The 27,135-nt window shown below is 40.2% G+C and overlaps 1 protein-coding gene across 1 annotated transcript in view; it reads right to left on the bottom strand.

The window, feature by feature from the left end:
- LRP12 (LDL receptor related protein 12) overlaps positions 1-26,243 on the bottom strand; it is a 53,423-nt gene extending 27,180 nt beyond the window's left edge. Inside the window, exon 1 of the mRNA XM_050891447.1 lies at positions 25,996-26,243. Coding sequence (XP_050747404.1) covers positions 25,996-26,074 — 79 coding nt within the window. The 5' untranslated portion in view covers positions 26,075-26,243. The remainder of the gene's footprint in view (positions 1-25,995) is intronic.
- Positions 26,244-27,135: the final 892 nt, after the last annotated feature.

Here is a 27,135-nt window from a genome sequence, read left to right as displayed (position 1 = left end):
AATGTTCAAAGTATGGTTACGGTCAAAGTTGGTCACTGATTCTTTTAGACTCATCCATAAAGTTTTATTTTGTTTTCACAGCACAAAGCCAGTCCCTTTGACCTTCATCAGTTATTTCTATCCCACTCAAGTCCTCCGGGTTGAGATGCTGTCTTGTCTTAGGATCAGGCAGAAGCCGACAAGTAGTTCCACGAACACTTGAATTAATTCCTTTTGATTTGTGTCTCACAGCTGAATGACCACAGAAGCAGGCAAGACGACACGTTTGCCTTCAGGTTTTCCAGTAGGTGGGGCATTTCTCCCCTATCAGTCTATATGAAACTACGTTAAACATCCCGCACCCCACCCTGAAAAACCCAACACCCTCACAACGTCACTTCCGAACATTCTGGTTCAAGAGCCATGAGCTCTGTACTCCTATATGGAGTCTGGAGAGGACGACAAAACTATGTGGAAGATAAAAACCACAGCCTTGGAAGGTATTTGACTCACTAACATCTTCTGAGCTTCATCACAGATAGGAAAATAAACACAGGCCAGGGGAGTGGGGCTGGCAACAAGGAAAACGTCACAGCAGCAAAAACTCCAACCAAACTGCAGAGGAAAACTATAAGGGGAAAGTGGAAAAAACAATGCTTTCACACCTGAAAAACATGACGTGTTTGGAAAAAAATAGCTGCGAAGTTCTATATATTTGAAACCCAGACAGTAGCAGTGATGCTCAGACTAGTGTGGAGGCTAACCACAATGCAGCAGCCTTCATTTTAGTTTGTTACCCCGCTACATCCCTCCTTCCCCACAGCCTACGCAGCACAGCTCGCTCTCAAAATGGGATCAGTATCAGCATAAAACTAAGCCTACAGTCCTGAAACAAGCTGCTTCTTTAGTTTTACTCAAATTCATGCAGTTTTCAAATAGAACAGCGAAACAGACACCCCCCTCCCCAATAATTAAGTGTCCCTCTTACTCAAAACATTCAGATTAAACAAGACAAGCTTCTGCATTCCAGATATATGAACTTGGAGTTTTCAGACAGAGGACAAGAAGTCTATCTAAATACTGGTATATGTGAGATAGCAAATAATGACTCTTAAATGAAAACCCCATTTTAATTTCAGTTTGACCAAAATTAGTAATACGAGTGTACAGTGATGAGTATTGTAGAAGTGCACCCAAAAAATCTGGTACATGCGACTTTGTCCACCATGACTGTAAAACTGAATTTTATAATTTCAGTTGGGAAGAACATCATGTATCTTGGGACTCAGTTAAATCCAGATTGTGTTTTACAGAGAAACTAACTTGACTGTTGAAATGAAAAATTAAAAGAAAAAATCCATAGTGGCAAACACCACATTTAAGTTACCTTTATTTTTGCTGTTAGACCAAGTAGTTACTGTCCACAAAAAAAATCATGCACACATATCTCCACTGAAGCTAAATTCTTCCATATCAAGATTAAGCCTCTGCCATTAGCTTTAACAGCCAAATTACAACCCCTCTACAAATAGAACTATATAAATTGAGGAATGCTGTAACAGAATGGCTACAAAGAGCAAGCTTTTTCTAAACTACCTTGAATTAAAAGGTACTGTGGTGCATAATGAGTGCTGCATAAGCAGACTAGACAGGATATTTCTCTTGAACCACAATTAACAGGGACAAGAGATCAACAACACTGCCTGTATATAATGCGTTTCCAAACACCCTTTATCATGGTACATGTTCAACTTGCTTTACTTTAGACAATGTACTTCATGACCAAACTTCCTTTCTTCATCCTACTCCCAAAATTCCTGTCCACTCTGTACCTTAGAAAGAGTAAGCTTAACTTGTTTACACTGCCTCGTCAGCTGAAGTTACCTTGCATAAATCTTCACCAAATTTTGCTTCTAACTTACCAAGTGTGGATGAAGCCACCAAAACAAGAATCTTACTATACACTTCCATGAACAAATTGGTGCTGTCTTACATATCACCCCACTAAAAAGCCATTTAGCAATGGTCCTGTGATGCCCTAGTCCAAAAATAGCAATATCCTTCTTGATCTAGAGATATGGGAGCCGGAAACATCCATGATGTCTCTGTAATATTCCAGCACGCTTCTTGGAAATGACTCCTTTTGCTAGCACGTTTTGTGACAGTCCCAGCCAGTGGCCATCCCACCCCCCCACTTCCTGCAAATATCTAAGCACAGTTGTGCAGAAACAAGCTACTGAAGACGCTGTGTGTCGGGCTGAACTGCAGTCACGCTCGTCTGCTGAGTCTGTGGGAGAAAAGTGCAAAGGCTAACTGCCTGCCCATCATACCTACGCTTAATCTAAGGTTAAGATGTTACAGCTCAGAGCAGGGCATGTGGGAGACCAACAGAAAAACAAGTACTACCACCCTCCTCCAGATAAACTAGGTATCTTTAAAGGTCCCTTCCAACTCAAACCATTCTACGATAAAAATATTTGTTCAGTATATAACCCAAAATACTATATTGAATTATTTACATGTAGGTCACATGCAGTTAATGAGCCAAAAAAATTAGGAAGGATCCTCCTCAGTCTTTTGGCTCATCGTTTACAACCTCATCTCCTGATGAACTTTGCACCTGTATTTGTTAAACTATCACACATTTAGAATTAAATGCATTAGCTGCAGGGATTTAATGCTGTAACAACAGCAAAGAGCTGCATATCCATAGGTACATGGCCATACTGCTGCCAAACTCTCCTGTACTGCAGGAGTAGTACACAGTAAATTGAGATTATGCAACTGAGAAAAAAAACACTTTCTATAATCTCAAATGAATATGAGGGTACGAAAGGGACCAGACTTGTTTTTTCAGCCTTTATAACCTAGAAAAGTCTCTGAGAATATGGTTTCTCCTGTACTTTCTCTTCTATCTGTGCAAAACGTGTTCTCCTACACCACTGCTAAACTGTATTACAGAAATTCAGACTTTGCCTTCCTCAGAAGACAGGAACAGAGCTACATGTGCAACTTCAACATTATAAGAGACAAGGAACTGAAAGTGGAGCAAATAGAAAGAAGGAGAAAAAAAAAAAAAAGGCAGTCTAAGCATTTGAAACTTACCCTCCCAGAACAGTTCATGAAATAAACAGTATTATTACTGCAGGGAATGCTTCAAATTAAGGTGTGGCAGAACTCAGAGTACACAGTCCACTGAAGCCAGGCAACATCTGTTATGTCTCTATATTCAGTAACAAAGTGAAGCAGCAGTGTCATTCCCAGATTCTTACAGAAACCAGTCACAGCCTTTACAGGTGACACCATTTTACTATTTCCTGCCTTCTGATGGCTTCGTTTGCAATCACTGCATCCTTTTGATTAGAGATATGCATGAAATCAAATTAACACATTTGTGCACCAATATGTATTCGGATTAACTACTCAAGATAAGATTCATGATCCACAGTGATCTCATATTTTCATGTCTTTATTGTTCTTTTTTATATAGTGCATTTCATCTTCGACCGGAAGTTTTTGTCTTACACCCGACTGCTGCTTACTTTCTTGACAAAGGGCAACACATGCTTTTGCATAAGTTCATGTATTTCATGGCAAAAGGCAATTAAAAAAGCTTCATGAGAAGTGACAGTATTGACTTTTAGGCATTAACTGATCAATAATCTCCAGTTTAGCTGAAGAATCTTTGCAAGAGTTATTGACAAATTTTGTATTATTTATTTTTAAATGAACAGTTTGGTGTTAACCAGTTATGTGCAGCTCTTCTCCATATTTTCTTAGGGTTAAGTACTGGAGTCACAGGAATTTCAGGTGGCCATTTGTAAAACAGCGTTAAGCTGTGCAGCAAGATGTAAATTATCCTTCAGGTAAGGGAAAGATTAAATAACCATTTGTTTTAATATAAAATTACACATGCAATAGACAGAAACATTGAGAGAAACCCTTATTGCTGTGCAGACATCAGTCAGAATTCTCTACTAAAGGCAAGCTGAGCAACAGTCACAAGATTTATTCCAAATCCCTATAACAGAAGAATATCTGCTACAAAGAAGATACAGTAAATATATCTAAAATTTCAAACAGTGAAAGCGAATGTTCATGCGAAATGAGAAAGTGTTGTATACTCAAATACTACAATGGCATAATTAATGTCTTTAATTAAGGAAAGAATAAAAATGACTAACAGATGAAACTATACTGAAATAGTGTCTTATTTAAATGTGTTTATGATACAAAAGCAGGAAATAAGCACATAAAATTTCACTGTAAAAACAGATAAAGCATAGAATTTGTTTACAATGCTCAATGCTGTTATTTTATGTAGTACCATTTTTATTTTAGACCAACTGTGATGTAGTTTTATTTAGAAAACTAAGACAAGAACTAGAGAATCAATTCTGCAATGGAACTGTTTTATGTAGGTTTTAGATTTTTATTTTCACTTTTTACAACAACCATTATCTACCATTTTGTGCTTAGAAAATTATTTATTGGGTATAAAAAAAATGGGTATGGTGCTGCCAAAAGTCTGCACTGTATACTTAAAACCTGTTGTCCAAAACTGGATTTTTGTATCACCCCCTCATTCTTATACTGTCTTTTCCTCCTCACAGAGGGACTTTAAATGACATGTAGCTGCATGATACTTTTGAAAAAACAGGTCTTTTTCATCTCTTGGTGAATAAAACACAGCCACAAAGTTTCCAAATCTACATTCACTGTACAGAGCCTAAACCCAAAGTTAATCAGTACTTGAGTGAACAACTGCGCATACCTTTATTCCTATAATCTTGATAACACTGACTTAAAAATCTCCGAAGAAAAATATTCTATTTCTTTTACATTCTTTAGCATTGTAACATTATTCCCCCCACCAAAAAAATTCTGCGTTCATTCTTCAAAAATTGACTATTAAAACAGGTACCCTAAAAATCAAAGTTCACTACATAAGTGAATGCTTTGAGGAATATACAGTGATCAGATAACAGATCCATTAGCTTCTCTATCAAAACATAATATAGCCTTTATTCCTGATAATTTTATGGTGTTAAATTGGGATTTGTCTACATTAGTATTTTATTTCAGATAAAGAGCATGCTTCTGAATCTCCTGATCTGCTCCACTTCCTGTGCTTTGGTTCACATTACACTGTGGTCTTGCAACCATCAACTGGATTCCTTTTAGGTGACGCACTCCTACTGGTAATGTGTACTCAGTCCTCTGGGCCACACTAGAGCTAGTCCAAGGAAAACCCTTCAGAAATGTATACAGTGCAAAGATTAGATCTTCAGCGTAACTTGTTTTGCTCCACGTAGCCACTCCTGCCAGGCTGTGGGACGTGCCAACGCAGAGACACCTCCAGCTACCCAACATCCCAAGTGTGCTCTCTGCTGACCACAGCTCCAGTGCTGCCAGGGAGGCTCCACCTCAACTTCAGGCATAAGCTTCAGAGTCTCCGCAGTCATTTAGTGTGAGCAACGCAAGATCTCTTTCTGGATTCATTAAGCACTGCATACGTTATTCACTGATACTACACCAATTGTGAATGCTGTCACAACACACAAAAGAAAATTTACAAAATTCCATATAAACCATAACGAGATGCTAGCATAATGCAAATTTGACATAGATGCTGCCAGCCAGATGATGCTGGAGTATTGAAACAGAGCCCCCAACACCACTGGGATACATCAAGCAAATATGTGGAAGATGCTGCAGTCTACAATGTAAGCTCTTGCATTCCTGCTCTATAGGTGTGGCTTCTCAGTCGCTTTCCACTCTTCCTTCTATAGGAAGGGACAGCTCTCCCTTGCCGCCAATCAAACATACAAAGCAACCAGCAGTTCTGTACTTGGCTGTGTTTAATGCAGCACAAACCTTTTCTCTGGGTGTACCAGCAGGAGACTCTCACAAGAGAGAGCAGGAAACTTTTGGAAGAGATCTTTGCACACCAAATTAGCAAGATAACCCAAGGTTCCTTCATCCTAGGTTGCAAAAGAGAAACTAGAGTAGTAACTATAGCAACTCTGATTTAATCGTCCAGGTGGAAAAAAACACACTTGGTCACACCTGTAAATCCCACAAGACAATTTTTAATTGAGTCTATTGTCATTAAAATACAAAATTTCAAATTAGTAACTAAACTAACTTGACTTAACAGAAGGATTTTTGTGTGAAAGTTTCAGCAAAAAAACAGTTAAAGCTTCTCAGTTGTAGTTTGAAAAGGCAGGGACAGAAAAGAACCTTTTTTTTTTATTCTCACTCAAAAATTCCACAAACTATTTATAGACAGCTCTAATATACTTGGCAGCAAGCAGTGGAAATTGGAAATCTAGCAGAGACACTGGCTCAGCTTCAACAAGATTCCTGATTTTAAGCACATAAATAGTTCTATTCATGTCAAACCCTATACTTCTGCCCAGCCAGGTATAAAGGAAGTTACTTGACTGACCATTGCCTGCAAGTTGTATGTGTTCTCAGGTGCTAATCTAGTGCAGCATTTCAGATTAGACAGAGTAGAAAAAAAAACAGATTACTAAAACCAATTAAGCAGTTCAAACAGTGAATACAGTCTTCTAAATTACAGCTAAATCTCAAGTAACTTTAAAAAAAAAAAGATAAGGAAATCAGAGGAAAAGGGAAGAGGGAGTGGGGGGGGGGGCAGAGCAAGAGAGATTACAATGCCTACCCATCCTTAAATGAACTGTCTCCTTTATAAGGCTTAGGTGCCTATTCTTAACTGATTAGACCCTATTGTGAATGCGAACCTAACCATTTGTCCTCCTATTTGAAAACATTCCACTGACATATTATGTACAAATCTAGAAGACGCCAAAGTTTCTAGCTATTTTAAACAGCTATGTTTAAAATAATAAAACTCAATTATTTTAACAAAGGACTGTTCAGAGCCTTTGTACATGTTCAACTGCAGTAACTATTCTTTTCCTCTGAAATTCCATTTCAGATACTAAAAGTATTTCAGATTTGAGAAGTGACAGACTAGGGGAAAATTTCAATGTGTGGGCTGCACAGTGCTTATACAGTAGGGGGAAGAGCATTTCAGATTTGATTCATACTCTTCACACGCTTCATACTTTTATCTACTACAGTTTCTTTAAATTGCTGTTGCAGTAAAAAAACTGGTTTTGTTTTCGCTCCGTGCAGGTTTAGATTGATTTCCCATCTTAATTCCTTATAACTACAGGAACAAATGGCAGTAGGCAACAGTCTACATTATATTTAAAAACAAAACAACAAAACATCTACAGTCAACCAGAAGATTTCAGGCCTCTATCAGAAGTCAGATGGTAGAAGCAGGGCTTCAGGTCATATACTCTTAAGATATAATACTGCTGGTTATCCTGTTTTCTTCAAATGATTTGATTCCATTCCATCTTGAAAAAGTGCTAACAGAAGAAATGAAATCATTATTCATAAACTAGTAACTGCAGCCATCATAAATCTATTATAAGCTTGCAGAAATGAAAATACTATCTGCTATTACCCCATGAATCCCTACCAGGAACCCTCAAAACATCCAAGCTTCTAGTTCCAGATGACAGCATGACTCACACTTACAACTGATTTTTTTTCCAAAAAAGACTTAAGTAGTGTAGGAGTACTTGATATTGGGGGGTGGGGGAGAATCACGAGGATTTTTGAAAAGAAGGAAAACACTGCTCCACTGCTGCATCTTTATTACGGAGCCTACATCTCATGTGACCAACAACTCAAAACAGAAGAGAAAAAGAAAAACACTAGTCATGTTAGAAAGAAAAAAAAAAAAAAATAATCATCGCCTAAGATACATCCAGAGTAATGGTTTCAAAACCCAGAAAGCTCGTTAGATTCATAAAATAAAATTACAAAATCTATTTATTTTAAGTCTTTGTTCAACAGAAGGGCTATGATGTTACAATTCAGGCAGAAATCAAGGAGGAAATTTCATATTTCTGACCAGAGCAAAAGCAGGGGATTGAGAAATCTAACCATAATTTCCAGATTTGCTAGATTCTTTCTGGAACATCAGCCTGAGCAAACCAGAGAATACTGGAGTCAAGAGTATATACCCGCTGAGCTTCAGCTCTGCCTTCATGAAGGTAACAACAATAAATTAGAATTAACTGCAAAGCATCCCAGCTGCATTCACTGTAATGACATAACTGAATGGAATGCAAGCCGTTTACTGGAAAGGGTGGTGAAGCAGCAGTATATTTACATGCACATTTTGCACATACATCAAATATAAAAATCATAAAAGCAGAGCATGTTTATTGCATCTAGAAAAAATATCCTCATTTGAAAGATAAAACTGTGTTTTCTTCCCTTCTCACTACTTATTACTAGAAATAAAACTTTGATTTACACAACCTTTTATACTCTTTAATGTGTTTTGGTTTCTTTCTGATAGAATTAAAAAGCACTGCAGAGTTCCCAAGAAAGCCTGTTTTCTTTAATTTACAAAAAAGTTCAAAGAAACCACAGACCTTGCAAATACTTGTGCAGACTTGTTTATGCAAAGTCTGGCAACCGGAGTTTTTAGACCCCTAGCACCTATTCAGACTGAAACTGAACTTACACAAGATGTCATGCAGTCTGCCCAGCTATCTTCCAGTAATACAGGACAGAGTCTCTGTCCCTTATTAATGCTTCACTGAACCAATTAAAGTGTAGAAGTAACCTTGCACAGTGTAACTCAGCACGCCATCATTCATATGGACTGCAACAACACAGTAAAAAGCACAGCCAAAGGAGGGAAGAGCTCCTAAGACAATGCACTTCTTGCCTGTGCCTTCAACATCTGTAAAACAATGCTTTTTGTTAATCTCATGCAAACACCTATGTGCAAAATTAATTTCATTATTTATTATGAATAATTTGATCTGCTCTAATTATAGCAGACAGAAGTGGAGATGTCACTGAGTTTTGAGGGAACCACAACATACAGATGCTTCCTTTCTCACTATTAAAAAAGACATTCAAATCCACATAGCTCTTTCTCTACTGTTATTTGTCAGCTTCAAAATTTCAATCACTACGATAGCAAAGGCTATTAATTAGCTACACTAATTTTCTAGACTTGCCTAAACTATGCTGTTTATGAAATATCCTCAGGATTTAGGAAGAGTAAGAGATGAACTTGCTATAACTTGCCAGTCATAACATACTGCGTTCCTCAAAATGCACTGTGAATGGCTTCTATTCAAAAAAGACAGACATTAATAGAAGACAGATTGCCTGCAAGATATGAAATTGATTTTACTCAGATTAATAACTTCTTTAATTAAGCATCAGATCTTAAAATAGCCAAGGCATACTCCTGGTATGAACATGTGTGCACACATACTTGCGTGAGTACGCTCAGCACCCATGTAAGAATTCTGTGCATGGCAGCCTTGTTACTTTCACATTCTTTTGTTCAAACAAATTAGTTTCATAAAAGCAAACAAATGATAAGGGAAATATCCAGTAAAATTTATAATCCAGTAAAACTTATCTTCTCTCCAGTGTTCTATGCAAGACCTGTGTACACTTTGAGAAAACTCTGCTACAGCTACTGCACTGATACAAGTCGTTGATTCTAAACTAGGAAACTTCAGGAGCCCCATGGATATTTTAAAAAGTCTAGAAGTAGTCTACATGTATTTATATAATTAAAAAACAATAGACAAAGAGGTGTAAATCTCTAAGACCTAAAGTGATATTTCTTTCCCTCTCTTTGGAAAGCAGATCTTTTTTTTTCCCCTTCCCGTCTATGTTATCTGCTATTAATCCTGTGATTCTTGTCCTGCAAGAATGATGCCAGTGCTGTACCTCGCACATTAGCATGAGTACACCTGTAAAAGAGTTTAACACCTTTTATTTCAAACACTATGCAGTGTCTTAAAAATAAATCTGCAAGAAGTTTAGAGTCTTCTTTACTTGGCTTATGATATCTGTAAAACACAGTAACATACTACCGCATTTTTTCATAACAGCACAAATAAGCTTTTATCATGATTATAGCTTTATTGTGTCAGCAACTGTACAAACAAGAAAAACAACTCTTGCTCCACAGAGCTCACTGCTTTATGAAAACTGTGTATGTTACATTTTTATCAGGTAAAGGAAAGCATAATACATAAAACAATCGGAAATCCCAGCCTACCAGGTGTCAAAACATAATCAAATGGCAGCGCTTTATAGGAACCACAGCGGAGTCGAGAGGGTTTGAAGAAAGCAAATATGATGGCTTTGCATTTTCTATGGACAGATCTACCCAGGTGGTGGGAAGCACAAAGGAAAGAATGGCTAAACTTGAGTAATGCTAATAAGTGATAAAGCTATCAGTACTAAAGAACCACTGCAGATCAACAGGATAGTAAAACCAAATGAAACATAACTTTGACTTACAGCTATCCTGTGCTAACAACTCCTCATTGTGCCTCACCTTCCCTCTCTCCCCCAAAACACTGAGAACGAAGTTCAAAATTCTGAACACCAAAGGTAAAGGCTTGTCCCTTTCCCAAACTGGAAACTTTGGGAAGCATTTGGGAAAGTCTGAATCACATTAATTATGCTGAAGGTAGCTATAGAGACAGGAAAGCGTATGTGAAAACAGTTGTACAACAGTAATTGCAATATAAAGACAGTTAACACTACCACCTTTACATGCAATTAAAAGAAGTGCACATCTGACAGCCAGAATACTTCTTTTCACATTGCATAGTACTGCAGGGTACTGGAGCCTTTTGCCATGGGGATCCCCAGTAGTTAGAAAAGAGAAACACAATCTTTTGACTATCAGGAAGTAGAAACAAGAGTGTTGGATAGTACTATGACTCCACAATTGCAAAATGAAGCAAAGAAATCCTTTCTGTAGAGTTGAATAAGCATTTGACTTGACAGCCAGTTTAGGCAGCTGCAATTCAGTAGAGTACAGCACGCTTTCAAGACAGCCATAGCATACATAACATTAGTCAAAGAAAGCAGAACAAAGTTTGTTTCAAAACACTTAAGTATATCATTTCCCTGCTGTCAAACTACTTCCCCGAGACGCACAAATTACCACTGGAAAAGTTTAAATGTGTTAAAGTAGACACACAGCTAATTTACTCTATGGATTTTGGTTTTGGCTTTTTGCAAGGCGAGTATTTGTTACAGAAATTAAAATACCACAATGACTTGTAGATACCATAGCATACAATAAAGGCTGTTTGTATGACCCTAAATGCACTTTCTGTGCCTACTCTCAATAGAGCCAGTAAGAAAAAGTCCCACATTGTACAGGTCACAAAATCTCAAGTTTTATGACACTACGGTAGCTCTAAGCATGCAAGAGAAGTCCTGCATCCATCAGCTTTATCTCACTCGTTTTTGTAACACAGAATTTGAATTACATCCTACTTTCCTTCTCAAACATGCATGATGCTCCCACCCTGACCCTCTGTCAACAACATACATGTACCCCAGTGCAGCAGAATCATCATTTCAATCGGAGCACTTTGCAAGAAATTGGAAATGTCTATAAAATTCATGATACATGCTTTATTTATCTCAGGGTCAAACAAACCCAAAATTGGTGTCTCATTGCACTCTGAACCTGCATGTTTTAGATGTAAGTTCACAGCAATTCAAAAGAGCAAACAGATTTCCAAGCAGTCAGATAGCTGAAATAGGCACATTTACAGAGGTGTGAATTGGCCCATTCGCTTCCACCTAATGTTACCATCTTAATGAAAAAGCTCCATGGACATGAACGACAAAGAAATAAGCTGCCTCCTTTCACCAAAACACGGCCATACTTAGGACTGTACCATGCCTCTCAGCTTCAACACGGCCGGGGTGAGGCTGCCGACTTCCAATAGCCCTGTTCTCAGGCTTACCCACGTGCCAGTCCCACCAGCAGAGCTAGGAAAGGGGGTTCACGCAGGCACGTGCTCCCCAGCCCCTCCAGGTCCTGGGATGGGGAAGAAAAGAGAGCGCCTCACACTACAGCATGCTGAAAAACCTTACCAAACCACCAGCTCCCCCAGGGAGGGAAAAGCAGGTAGCCACAAGTGTACACGCGCGCACACGCACACACACGCTCTCTCCAAGACAGAGTTCCTATGACAAAAGCATAAGTAGGGAGAGAGGCTTAAACATAGTAAGAGGAATGAACACCTTGGAGAAGAGAATGTGATCTAACAGGTATTTCCAAAATCCTCATCACCATTTACCCTGACATTCATAATTGCCTTCCAGTATGCTATCCCTACACCTAGTACACCTTATCTCCACTTTTGCCTTGACACAAGCTCTTCCAGCTCTTCTCATCTATTCCTTTCTTGACCAAAAAACATTCTCACTACACATGTTTACATGAGTCATTAACTTCCTTCCTGAGAATGGTTTTAACAACTTTTTTTCCTGCACTCCACCTTCCTAAAAGATCTTATTGAATATATGGGATACTATACCAAAACACGTTTCGACTGATCCTGAGGAAATCCCTGCCAAGAATCATTCAGATAAACACCAGATGACTGAAGGTCAAGTTACATAATTACTGCCCACCCCTTTATCCATCCAGTTCACAACCCGATACTCCAAAAGCCACTTCAGTTGTTTAGTTTGCGCATATTCACTGTTATCTGGCGACCTGAATATCAACTTGAGCCTAGTTTCCCATGGATCACACAGCATAAGAGCAGTTGTGCACATCTGTACATTCCCCACAACTTCCAAATACTTTGGACTATTTCTATCACATTCGGCAGAAAAGTAACAGTCCCAAAAATCCAGTTAGTAAGAATTTCAAGAAAAAAATGACACATTTCTACTTGTGTTCCAACGTAAAGGTTTCATTGTAAAATTTCTTGTTACTAAATGTAAGAGATTCCACACAGAATACAATAATCCATGATAAAAAATGTTCTACCTGTCTGCTCCCAATAAAAGATAGCTGGTCTGAAGGAGCTCTCTAAGTGGCAGCAGCAGATCATCACTAAACCTTTTAAAGCAATCTGCATATCCACTCACTTACGAAACAATAGCCGAAATATACAATGGACTGTGTTTCTTATGAGCAGAAGAGGATTGGTGTTCTGGGGATGAGAGAAATTCGTTGGTAGTCACATTTGTAAAAACAGACAAGGACAGGAGTTGGAGTTTTAAATAAAGTAGAACAGACACACTGCTCTCAAAGTAGCCTATTTCCAGTTCCACAATGAAAACTCAGCAACTGCATCTTCCCCAAAAGGGTGCTGTTTGCATTTAAATACTTTAGGACCACTCTTCATCCTTTATCTCTGAGGGACAGACTAGTCTGCCTACACTGAGAATTGAGACTTCCCTGAAGAGCAGTTCAGTAAATCACATTCCTGTTGCCTCTCATCCCTTTAATAAGCCCGCCTCTTCCCACACTGACTCTGCCTTAAGCCAAACCAAGACTCCCCACTTCACACACAAAATCAGCATAGGACCAGAAATGTGGAGTAGCAAACTCTGTTCATGCACAACCATGGAGCAGCTATTTATTTTCTGTGCTTCAGCTTCCACCCTGCAAACAACAGTACTTTACAGGAGTACTGTCAGTGCGAGGGGTTATTACTCTATCTTAATACTTAAACCTCAGATAATAAAGAGCTTTTAGGCAACTACACAAAGAATATTTTAAAAGAAAAATATTCATTGAAGGTTTGTTTCCAAGCACGTGACATCAGTAAAGCACAGTAAATTCAGATGTGAGTTAGGTTTATAGTATTCTTTTGGTATAAGCCTATTTTTAAGAAGAAAGCTCAGTACCAGCAAGTCACCGCTTGGTTACACAAGTGTTCTTTTACAAAGAGATGCCACATATGAAGTAACAGCCAACTAGGGAAAGAAACTCAAACAGCAGCTATTTGTTGGGACACTCAGATTCAACCTGTGTATGAATGAAACAAAATGATTTTTTGAAGAAAGGGATAAAGAATGCTTTGGAAAAATAGCTACGTGAAAAAGATACTAGTTTTTATGTTAATACCATTTACCAAACTTGACCGGCAGTTGTATTCTTTTGGACGTAGCTTCTTTTCAATCTGCATGAAAAGCATTGTTACACTTGTGCATTGATGAAAGCAGATTACATCCCTTACAATTCCTTACTGGCAACTCTGCCTAATGAATAATAATAAGCCACAGTTTAAGGGCATTGGTTTCACCGTATGTTGACTATTCAAAAAAGGAAGAGGCTATCACTACAAGAGGTACAGTTCTGGGAAAAAAGTATAAAGGAAGTCTGGAATATTTCATGGTATCTGAGTTTTTCATTCCTCATCTTTTATTGATAGTATATACATATACTACTGTCTAAAATCAGGAAGTACTTTCAAGTTGATATAGATTGCAAAACTGAAGAGCAAGGCTTATTTGTGATAAAGTAGATACTGTGAAGACAGAATACTTGCAAATTCTTACACTGTTTATACTTCACCACTGATTGTTATCCACTTGACTATTTACTTGATTTTCCTTTCTGGATCGTCTGCAGAAGTACTCAGAGGCTCAGCATTGACATTACAAGACAACTTTTATATGGATTCAGCCATTACCAGTGTTGGGGCATCAAGACAACGTGATTTCTCAAGAGATCTGTGTATTCACTCTTGAAGTATTTTAGCCGGTTCAGTCCCCAGATGGTAACTGTTAGGCTTGCTGCAGCTAAAAGTGATGGCACAGATGGCATTCCTGTTGGCCTTTGTCCTCTCAAAGCAAAACAAACTGTATAGGTTTCTAATGTGGACCACCTACAACAGAGACAAATGTCCTACAATAATCCTGGGTGGGTAAAACTTTCAAATGCAGCTTTTTATAAAGGTAATTTTGAATTAATAAACACATCATTCAGAGTTCCTAAGGGCTAAAGTTAATTTCATTGCTTATAATTATCAAACTGCAGGTAACAATTTTACTACATTTTTAAAAGCAGTTCATTTTGATTTGACTTTGATCTTATTGATGCCAGCAGTAAAATCTAAACTGATCACAACAAAACACAGCAAAGTCAAGGCTGAGCGTGGATTAAAATTCCACACACTCCCCTTCCAAATATGTATATACATATTCAAAGCAACCACAGGACTTAGTAGTACTTACACAAAATCATATGCACATTGGAAAACCAAAGATTTACCTTGATTTTGTCAACTTCCGCTGACACAGAATTATGAAGTCAATGACTAACTTCACAAAGGAATGGCTAAGGCAACGGTCAACAAAACTAACAGGAGACAACCTTAAGCACACAGAAAGTTAGTCTTGGCTTAGGAAACAAAGTTGTGGATTAATGACAGAAGTTCTTAGCCTGCCCTACACAAATATGCAAATCCTATCTCTGGAGAAGTTTAACTGAAGAATACAGTACTTGGTAATTTTGGTTTTTTTTTAAATAATCATGACCATGCTACAACAGGGGATGCTTCACTCTATACTGCTACAGAAAGGTTCTAAGGCTCAAATAGCTATGGGTTTCCTTTTTAAGAAACGTAGCTTGAAGAGGAAAATGGGTAAGTTAGGCTTCAATGCACCAATTCAGCTGTAAAATAAAGGGTAAAAAATTACATATAGAGGCAGACATTCCACTCTATTAAAAGCCAACCTGCTAACAAAATTCAGCACTTGCTCCTACACCCTTTTTAAAGGGAGGCACTGAATTTTAAAATAGCAAAAAATGTGACATAGCATGGTGAGAAGTACAAGATCAATGTCAGACATAATGCCTACACGTTCAAATTTCTATTTATCTGCCTTTATATAATGAAGTATATCACTCATTTAAGTACATGTCTTCCCTGTTTAATAGCAGATTTCCAGATACAGGGAGAAAAGTAGACCCAGAACAACGGAACCCCATAAACTGCAAAACACAAATTCTGATTACATGTCTAAATAAATTAAAGTATCTTCAGACACTTCAAAAATACATCAAAGTACACAGTATTTCAGTACAGGCATGCAGGAATTGCTTAATAAGAATCTGATGCCATGATCCTTATGTTCATAGCAATAATTTATAAACTATGTTCAACAACTCACAAGTTTAAAGCTAGTTCAGATCTCCTTCCCATCAGAGTAACTCGCCTCCCTTGAAAAAACCTGTTTGATGTGATCATTTTACTTGAATAACACACACACGTCTGAGAAACTGTGCATGTTTATTTCAAATTAGGTGCTTTGAGCACTTTATTGGCTCCCAAATGTGCAGTATGGTCAGCAAGGAGGATGTCAGATCAAAAATTTAAATTCAGCTTTATTTTGGTCATTAATAATTTCTGAAAGCTATTGCATTTTATGCCAAATTCCTTCATGTCCAACTCTCTAAATGGCTATATCCAGAGTTCAGATCCACCTCCTTTGTAAAGCCACAAACTAGGGACAGTTCCAGAAAACTGGTGAAGAGATTCAAGCATAGACTTACTTGATTTCCACATACATCTTCCTGGCCTTCGTGCTTCTAATTAACATTTTAAGACAGATGTACAGCTGAGTATTTCATGATACTCATTTCAAACAGTCATTATCAAGCACTACTAGAACTTTCTGTTAGTTGGGAGTGCAGAGGAGGGTCTCTCAACTCCCAAGCCATGACCTTAACTTTTCACTCTGGGCAGATCTAACTTGCAAGGGAGTCATCCCTGGGAGATGTCATTGCATAGGACGGTTTGCAGCACCGCTGCTCCTCCTAATCTGCACATTTAGAACACAGGACCTCTTATTCCAGGAAAATTCCTCATGGAGCCCAAAGGCACAACACACAAGCTGTGTGGTTCCAACAGATGGCAGGGAAAGCGGACTGTGTTCCTCACTAAGGCAAGAAGATAAAGGTATAGTCCTTCTCCCAAGCCTTATTCATCTACAGTGTAAAGGCAAAAGGGCTGTACAGGCAGTACTGTCCCAGATTTCCACAACGGATGAAGAAAACCAGAAAGCTAGTATTGTGGACTTAACAGGAGATTAGTAACCTTATCATTCAGCTTTGGTATATTGGATTGCCATTTACATGAGAACTGTGATACCACAGAAGCTTTGTTACAGCATGCACAGATGACAGACAGAACAGATAACTTGAAATCGGGGATTGGAGTGAGATAAGCTGAACACCTAGGCAACAGGCACTGGAAACAGCATTAGCTGGATCAGCAACAACAGGGAGGTCAGTAGTAACTGGACTCTAGAAACATACAGCTCCGAGGCACATCCAGCAGCAAAGCTGCTAAAGAGCGTGCAATTGCCAAATGCCAGCATCAGCCAGAAAGAGGAACACACAGCAGGGTCACAAAAAAGGATGTTTCAAAACACTGACGAAAGCCATACACTGAGTTACAAAATGCTCAAAAACCTCTGTTTGTTCATCCACTTATTTTCTAAAGCACAGGTAAAATGAAAGAATCTAACGTTTCTGTGACATCCCCCTGCCTGAGAATACTTGGAAGGCCTGAGAGCAAGACCTTGTGCGACTCCTGAGCTCCTCCTGCACTCAAATCCCTTTTCTTGCTTGCTGATAACTCGTAAGAGTAACCTCTTAGACGGATTAGATGCTCACTCAGCCACCAGAACACCCCTTAAAATAAAAGGGCTGGTTCCCTTCCTCCCTTTCACTTGCACAGCCTCTTAAATAACAGCTGCTCTCCCAGACAGCTTGGCTTCCTCTTCTACACTGAAGAATGGTTCTGCCACTGTTAGCCGTGAACATGCCTTCCCAAGACATCCCAATCTTTCCCTCCCTTGTCATCCCAGCTCTCCAGTCTTCATGAGTATCTCTAACCACAGAGACTAGCTGAACTTTAGCCATGGAACGCGTTGCTCTTTCAGTACCTTTAGATAGGAAACATGAACAATGCAAGGTGCTGTGATGAGGGAAGCCATTTCTACTAATTACACAACTACCCAAATCCATCCCAGTCAGTACTTCCAGCTGCATATCGCTGTGATCAAGAGACATGTGACTGATGATTTTATCATTCATTTTTCTGACAGACACCAATAGGTATCTCTTTCAGAATATTTAAACTGATGTTTACATCTTGGAAAGGAGAAATGTTCTGTCTCCATACTTTTAAAAAATTATCAACTGTGGAAAAAAAATGAGATACGTACTCTCCCAAGTCCAGTTACAAATATTTCCATATGGTTTAGACATGCATTTTGAGTTAAATCCCTGTGCACTCTCTCTGAGCACTTCTTTAGAAGAGAGCAAATGGAAAAATGTAATTGCTTAGTAGTATGAAGAGCAGACTGGAGAAAATACAACAATATTATGAATAAAACAGCATGTTAATTTGGACTCTAGAATCCTTCTTTCTTTGGAAAGGACTCCGTTTAGCTCTATGTGCAGGAAAAAAGGAGGAGAGGGTTAAAGCCTCCACTTATGCGATAAGAGGAACACGTATATATGGTTTGTTTATTGCACGTGACCTATTCATTATCTCAGTCCCAGTTACTACCATATCCCTAATTGAAGCTTTTACTTCTTTTACCTGAGATACTCAAAATACAATTTCACAGAAAGAAAACAGCCTATCAGGGTATACTAATTCATTGGATTCTAATACACTTTGTAAAGTGTAGGAAAAAAGGCACTAACCACAGTCTTATGAAAATTCATATACAGCTAAAATCTAGAAGCCAGAGCACATGAATGTAAGTGCATGCCTTCCCTCTACAAGACGCACCAACAAGACTTCCGTCTTCTGTTCTAAACTGCTCACCTTCAGTTACTAAAAAGTTCTTTCTATAGGAGCAGTTCCTCAAATGAGTAAAATCACTAAATTTTTAAGAGACATCATTGACTAGAACAACTTATTACCAGTAACACTGTATAAATTAGAGGAAAGACAGAATCCTTTTTTTTTCATAAAAGCACTATTCTCACAATCTGTACTTTCAGAGGGACTAATAGGTTCATACAAAGCTGCAGTAATAAAACCAAGTTACAGGAGTCTCCAGCAGAGTCATTTTTTCCTAACTTTTAAACACAAGCAACTTCATTATAGACTTCCACCACGTGCCAAAGTGTGCTCACACTGCTTGTTAGAGGATCACTCTACTGTTTTCTGGCTGCAACTGACTTAAAAAGTCTGCTCTGGTTACCCAGAGTCAGTCCCAGGGGCTTTCACTTAGCAGAGGAAACATCTCAGAGGTTAAGGGAAGGGTAGTCATGAATTACAGACACACAATCAGATGGGTGAAAACATGCAGTTCACATCCTAATACATAGTTCAAGTGTACTTTCCACTTACAGAGAAACACAACTAGTTCACTTTCATTGCTTTGCTGAAAGTTTATAGTTCACTATAAGAGTGAGCAAGTTCAGCTTTCTTGCATATCAAAAAATTCCACAACCAACTAAAGGTAATTGGGAAAGTACTGATGAGTCACCAGATGCTTAAATGAAAAGAGAGACCATCTTATAACAACTCAAGCTACTAAACCAAATACTTTTGTGTGACTTTTTTTTTCCCCCTTCAAAATATGCTCTACTTGTAAGCCTTCTTAAATTTGGGGGGCTCTTATTCTTGCTTGCTAACTTAATTTTGATCCAGCAACAAATAAATCAGGGGGAAAGAAAGAGTCTAAACTTTTTTTTCCCTGACTAGTTCCAGAAAGTTGTTCCTTGCAAAACAGATGAGAAAGTTATACAGGAATTGCCTCATAATCTAAAATTCAGAGTGTCAAATAGAACAGCAGGAAAAAAAAAAATCTAGCAGATAGCTACTAAATATGCTTGCCTTGCTAAAAAGACATCATCAACACATTAACAATGTAGCAAAAGTTATAGTATATCCAAATTTAAAGCATGTGTTCAGAGAAACAACTCAGAACCACAATTTAGAATAGTGCTTTTGAAAGTATTTGCACTGATCTGTCAATTATGCTAAATTTAGCAGTTTAAACTTAGATACTTACAAGAATCAATACTATATATTTCAATGCAACTGTAAACCTTCATGTAATAAAGCATTAGTAAAGTAACAACTGCAGCAAAAAATGAAGTGCAGAAAACAAACAAAAAAATGTAGTCATAACAACACAGTTCTTCAGAGTATGGTATCATACAGCCTGTTATAAACCACTTGGAGCATTTATTTCTCCTGAGGGCATAAACACAGGAACTCGGATCTACAACCAACTTCCATAGTATCAAATGCATTGGTACGCAGTGTTTTCTTACAACCATGTAAACTAAGTAGGCTGATTCTTGCCAACCAACACCTCAGTAATAATCGGTACTGCAAAATGTTACAGCTAGCAATTCTGAAATGCGTACAAGCCAAAAAAATCCCAGGTTGTTGACAAATCACACTCTTTCAATTAATGCCTAGCTAGATATCTCAGCTGTTCCAGTATTTAACATCATCATTAACTATCTGGACAATATAAATGGAACACTAAAACTGGAAAATGCAGAGACATCTAGGAAAGCAAAACCACACTATTTATACAGTACAAAGAGTACTCATGAATTTTTAAAAAAGTATAAGGAAATTAGTGAATTACACTTAACAAGTATGAAAATAATGTCTACAGCTTGGAAAACTGAGGTGTATGGTAAAAGATAAATGATGTGTGGAGGGATGTACCTAACATACCAAGGATACTAAGTTTAAAAATTTGACATCTGTTACTGAACCACAAGACTGATCATAAGTGCAAGTTTTAGCCAGGACAAATACAAAACAATATATTTAGGGCTTAGTTGAAAATAATACCCATACAGTTTACATCTATTTGATACTAAAATAAGAATGACTAAAGCAAAGGAGTCAAACAGATTCACCTGTAGGGCCTTTCCAACAGCAACCCAGCAGAGCTCTTCCTCTCCTAGCAATGACAGAAACAGCCAAAAAAGCCATGCTAATTATATGCTTTGCTCTGATGACAGGAATGGAGTCAGGTGGCTTCTGTCCTGATTCCGGTTACAAGTACCTCTCTGCTCTTCCTCTGGCTGACAATGTTCTCATTTAGTGCATAATAACAATCACAACAAGTACCTTAGACTAAATTTTCAAACTCTTTTTGCTACAAGGTTGTCTAGGATGTGGTTTTTTTCTTCTCCCCTCAAATGAACACTACTTTAGATATTGTCCACGTGACCCCACAGATACTTTGACTACAGACCTAACTGTGGCTCTGAACAGCCAGTTGAATATGTATGTACTTGCACAACTTGACATATGATCAACTTATTAGACAATATAAATTTCTATGGCATTAAAATTAGGACATTTTCACTTCAAAGACTACAAAACCATTCTAATAAATTAAATGCAGCAGTTTTGCCAATAATACGATTTACAGCTTAGCAAAATATATCTGTTCAGTATATCACAAAAGTACCACTAAAGAGTGACATTCAAGAGTTTAAGGTACAATAATTTATTAAGCTAAGCCACACCTTTAGGACAGTCTGTTCTGGCTTTATAGTTCAACTTCTTTAGAAAATTAAATAAACTGGCCGGCAGACTTTATTTGCTTACGTGATTCAGGCTATTCCTTCAAACAATGTGAACAAACCTGAAGAATTATTTATTCTTCCTCATACCATCATTAGCAAACTGACATGTAAGTAAAATTTGGGTCCTTATCGGTGAACTTTTACGACAATTTTACCTCCCTTATCTTAAAACCAAATGAACAATGAATTATATATTTAGTCTCATTGTAATCTGAAGCAACATTTGTACCACAGAAACCTGGAATGGTTCTAACCCAAACCTAAGTGTTTTAAAGCTTACGTAAATATAATGGGTCTTTCTTTAATGGGCCAGAATGTCAATAGCATTGCAGTCTCAGTAGTAACCTACAACATTGTTTCAACTACGATTTTTGGGAATAATCATTTTCTGACCTCTGCTAATGTTTCTCAGTCATTGGTGCTTCAAGAAGTACTCACTAAAGCCAAACCTATCCTGGAGATAAGGAGAATTAAGACTGATCTCTATCTGCCCCCACTTCTACCTTTGAACTGTTTTAGTCTCACTGTCTGTCGTGGTTTAACCCCAGTCAGCAACTCAGCACCACGCAGCTGCTCCCCCCTTCCCCCTCCCAGTGGGGTGAGGAGGAGGAAAGAGAAAAAAAGTAAAACTCGTGGGTTGAGATAAGAACAGTTTAATAACTAAAGTAAAATATCATACTAACAATAGCAATAATGAAATATAATAATAATAATAGTAATGAAAAGGAATATAACAACAAAAGGAAGGGGGGGGGGGGCGGGAGAAAAAAAACCAGTGATGCACAATGCAATTGCTCACCACCCACTGACCGATGCCCAGTTAGTTCCCAAGCCGCGATCCACGCCTCCTGGCCATCTCCCCCCTGTTTATATACTGGGCATGACATTCCATGGTATGGAATACCCCTTTGGCTAGTTTGGGTCAGCTGCCCTGGCTGTGCTCCCTCCCAGCTTCTTGCACACCTGCTTGCTGGCAGAGCATGGGAAACTGAAAAGTCCTTGGCTTAAGATAAGCACTACTTAGCAACAACTAAAACTTCAGAGTGTTATCAACATCATTCTCACACTAAATCCAAAACACAGCACTGTACCAACTACTAAAAAGAAAGTTAACTCTGTCCAAGCCGAAACCAGGACACTGTCCTACTAGTGTAAATATTTTTCTTTGATACTCATTACATCTGGTGAACCAGAAGCAGAGAAATCTACCTACTGTACTACTGCATTGACTACTACCAACTGTACAGAACACTATAAAAGTCCCCTGTAGTCTTCTGTTCAGTGGGACAGAAATTCAAATTAATATATTGGGGTGACAAGTATAGTTAAGACTATAAAAAAATTTGACTTTCCAGAAATCTGCAGAAGCCAAGTACCCACACTTCCAGACTCCGTTCCAAAGGCAAGCATGTCCTAGCTCTTGCACTGTGCCACCTCAGAGACTTTTCATAACTCAACCTCTGTTCTCAAACACCAATCCCTTCCAAACCGGTCCTGAAAATGCTGCATCACAGTACCAGTAAGATATAAACCATCATCCTGCCAAGGGTTAAATAAAAATCAAACAAAACCAGTAACATTAGGAATTCAGTTCTCTAATCTAGTGTTTTAACAAGACAACGATTTTTTAACGAGACAACAAATCAAATACGATTCATTTGATTTCCAGTTGATCAATCATCAAACTTTGGTTTGAAAAACACTGCCCTCAAGAACAGGACCAGTTTCTCAAATGACGTTTTTCCCCTAAAGGAACTTTGCACCATATACAGTTCTGTTTTGAACTCAGATAACTGTTAGGGCCTTTGAGATATGCAGAAATGTCTTCATATTTGTCCCAGTAAAAGCCATGCCAGGATTATATAGACACACATACAATCAGTTATTTCTTGGATATAAAACTCTCAAGCCAACAGGAAGGCCAGACATATTAAAAACAAATGCCATTGCCCAACACACTACCAAGCTATAACTCTCGTTAGTCAGTGCTATTCCAATATTTCACTCATCAGTATTCCTCCTTCTCAAATTTTTATAATTACAGTCATCATCAGAAGGAAGGTTTGAAAAATTCACTAACTACAGGGAGACAGAGAAACATTCTCTGGAGAGCTCAATGCCCACATATCAACCTTGGTAAATTTAGTATTTTAATTAGTGGAAAATTCTAGATATTATAGCTGCGCAACTGCATAATGGAAGGCAACCAAAGTGATGCACTACTGCTTTTCCAAGCTTGCATTTACCTTGAGTACCGCCTACTGTATTCAAAGCCTCAACTCGCAGTAACATAATGATATCTACAAGGCTCTGCTCAGGATCAACATCACAGTCCAGAGCTCTGCTGTCAGCAGTGTCTTGGTCAAATTCATGCCGATATTAAATCAGTTTAGTTTGGAAGAGCTAAAAGCAGTTGTCCAGGAAGGTAAAATGTTTTAATAGGGAATAGTTCCCACTTCCTTCTCCCAAAAGAAACAAACAGGAGAAGCCAAAATGACAGCTCGAGATACGGATACGCTACACAGCAAATGCTTGCTATCATTTTGGATGCTCTAGCCTGGGGAGGAGAAAGTTCCTTTCCTTTGAGCAGTGAAAATGGTCAGAACTTCAGACACTTGTAACAAAAACTGTTAGGAGAAACTAATCCCTCATGAGGATGAGGCAGCACACTGATCAAAATCGGAAGCAGCTTCTCCTTCCCGGCAGTGGCGATAACAGATGGCGATGTGTTTCTCAGCAAGGCAAAAGAAACTTATGGAGCCTTCATTCTTGGCTGAACTTTGGAAAGTCTTGATTAAAGGTCTATGAAAAATGTTATTCAGCACGAATTTTATTTGGGTGTTTTTTGTCTAACTAAAGATTGTTCTTGTGGTTTAAATTTTTATAGTGGAAATGCTGATAATACTGCCTAAGTTACAGCATCACGATCCGAATCTATCTACTGAAGTCAGGCTGATGAGGTATATCACGACAATTATGATTTTCACTTTTTACTTCAATTCTGTCATGAGTATAATAAACAAATTTGTTAAAAACCTTCGCACAGAAGTTTCTCAAGTACATTAAGTATACCAACATAAGGACAGCTTAATATATTCAGACTTGAGATTTTCCCTACCAGTTCCTGCTCTACCCTAAGCCTACTCCTTTCCAGTTGTGCTTTCACTTTAGCTTTTGACATATCAAATTTTAACAGCCTATATAGATATTAAAACCTTTTTCCTTGACTTTGTGTGCATTCAAAAGATTGGTCAGCACCTCGCTTAGTTCATGCAATTAGGCCCTCTCAAAAATTAACTTATACCAGTGTAACTATTCAGTTACAGGTACTGGCGTAACTGTAGGTCTGTCTGATGAAGCCCACCTTACTTCTACTCATGTAAACATGAAATGTTCTTACAAATTTTCGTGGTACATCTACTCTTAAGAGTTTGCACTGATCTTTGCAGCACAGGCATGGGCTGCACAAAGCCCTTTACACAGACAAACCCAAAATATTTCATATGCCTAATCATGTGTTTAAAGCAAATGCACCTACTTAAGAAACTGCTAAATCAGGGCCCTTGTTGCTGTCCTCCTCAGAGCAAGGCACATGCCCAGCTCCGTGCCAAAGGCTGCTTCCCACGTCGGGGGCCCACAGACACAACCTACACTTGAGTTTGTAAAACAAACACAACTCCGTGAGAAAACATGCGACGACTCTCATTGTCAAGTATCTGCATTTAGATCTATCATGTATTACTAGGCCACTTACATACTGTAAAAACCAACACAAGTACATTCCCTAACACATTTACACAAGTATTTTTCATTAGCAGTTCTGTTTAAAGATAGGTTTATAACCATAAATAAAATGCCATTTGGTTATGAACTGAAAGCAGGCTGAGCAGAAGCAAAGGTCCCTGGAAGGGCTTCAAGGCCTGTGCTGATGTGTCACAAACTCATCACACAGCGCCAGCACCCCATCGCCGCAGCCCCTCGGCCCTCTGAGGGGCACATCCTGCCCCCCAGACACCAGGCCGCGTCCATCCCAGCCCAGCCGGACGTGGAACATCTCCCAAGCATCCCCATTATCCACAGACAGCGATCATTCGTGACTCAGAGGATTTGGGGTGGGTTGGTTTGTTTACACGGCCCCACGCCAACTCTGGAGTTCCCGGCAACATACATCTGCGAGAGAGAAAGCCGAGGGCAGCTGGGCCAAATCCCAGCCTCAGTTTTAAGGGCTTCCCTGAGGAGATTTCCGCCCACCCCCACGGATATAAAAAGACAAACCCGGAGCGAGTCCTGGAGCAGCCGAACTCGGAGAAGAGGACGAGGCTGGGGGCGGGGAAGTATGGGGACACCAGCAGAGCCGCCGCGGGGAAGGCAGCGGCGGTCCCGGGAAGCGCCAGGGCCCGGGGCGGGCCGAGGGACCCCGCCGCCGGCCGGGGCCGCCGCGCCGCCGGAGGCCGGCCGGGAGAAAGGCCGCTTTGTTCCCCCCCTCCCCCGCGTGGGGCGGCCGCCTCCCGGCCCGGGAGACGGAGGCGGACGGGTGGCGTCACTCCCCCGGTACCTACCGCAGCAGGAGACAACGAGGAGCAGGAGCTGCGCTGACCTCCAAGCCGGGGAGCCTTCTGCGCTCCCCCAAGGGGCCATAACACCAGCCCGCAGGGAGGCGACGAGGAGCCGGACCTGCCACCGCCGCGCCCCCAACACAGAGCCGGAGCCGCCGCCACAAGAGGGGCCGGCCGCGCCTCGCCCACCGGAGCTGCCGCCTCGGGGAGCGCTAGCGGCCCGCACACCCGCGCCTCATCCGCCCGCCCGCGGAGCCATGAGCCGCCGCCGCCACCTCCGCCGGCCTCGGCCTCCTTCCCCTCGCGCCGCGCCGCTTCCTCCTCCCCGGCTGGGCTCCGCCGCGGCTGCGCACTGGCAGCCCGAGCGCATGGAGTCGCTCCCGGCAGCCGCGGGCCGGGCGGGCGAGCGGGGCGGAGCAGCGGCCCCCAGACGGCAGGGGAGGGCCCGGGCCGCCACGCTCCGGCGCGGCGCCGCCCCGCCGCCGCCTCCCCCGCTTCCTTCGTCGCCTCCTCCTCCGTCGCCGCCGCCGGATTTCGGCCCGCCCTTGGCGGTGCTCGGCCCGCCCCGTCCCGGGAGCCGCCGCTGCCGCCCCCTTCAGCCGAGGCCGCGTCCGCCGGGGCTGGGCCGCGCGGGCCGGCCTGTTGTCCCGGGCCGCGCCGCCGCGTCGCTGACCTGAGGAGGCTTCCGAGGAGGAGAAGGGTTCAGACGGCGGGGGGGAGGCTGAATCTTCCCGTCGCTACGGCGGCAGAGCAGCCTGGATTCCCGGCTTACACGCAAAATAACCAAATGGGTATTTGGGTGCCCTGGCTCTCTGCCCTGAATAAAACTGTGTGTGACGTCAAACCCAATCTATAAAGCACAGAGACACCCTGGCAGCTGGCGGCCGCTGTGTTTCTGACCTCCAAATCTGCATTTCACCAGTGAGACGGAAAAACTACCGTGGGAGCAAAAAGCATAACTTTTGTAGATGCATAGCATCCAAAATTATGGACCCCATAGAAATTCCTTGTGATGCTTTCTGTTCAATTACGATTGCCCGTCTCTCACCGTTTAATGACACCATTTTCCTGTTGCACAGTTGTCTGTTGCTCTCAATGTGTTTAACCCAGTGTCAAAAGCAAGTGGGATTCACAGCACAACTT

This window comes from Gymnogyps californianus, chromosome 2 (genome assembly GCF_018139145.2).
Source record: "Gymnogyps californianus isolate 813 chromosome 2, ASM1813914v2, whole genome shotgun sequence".
Lineage (NCBI taxonomy): Eukaryota > Metazoa > Chordata > Aves > Accipitriformes > Cathartidae > Gymnogyps > Gymnogyps californianus.
This window is presented reverse-complemented; position numbering and strand designations above follow the sequence as displayed.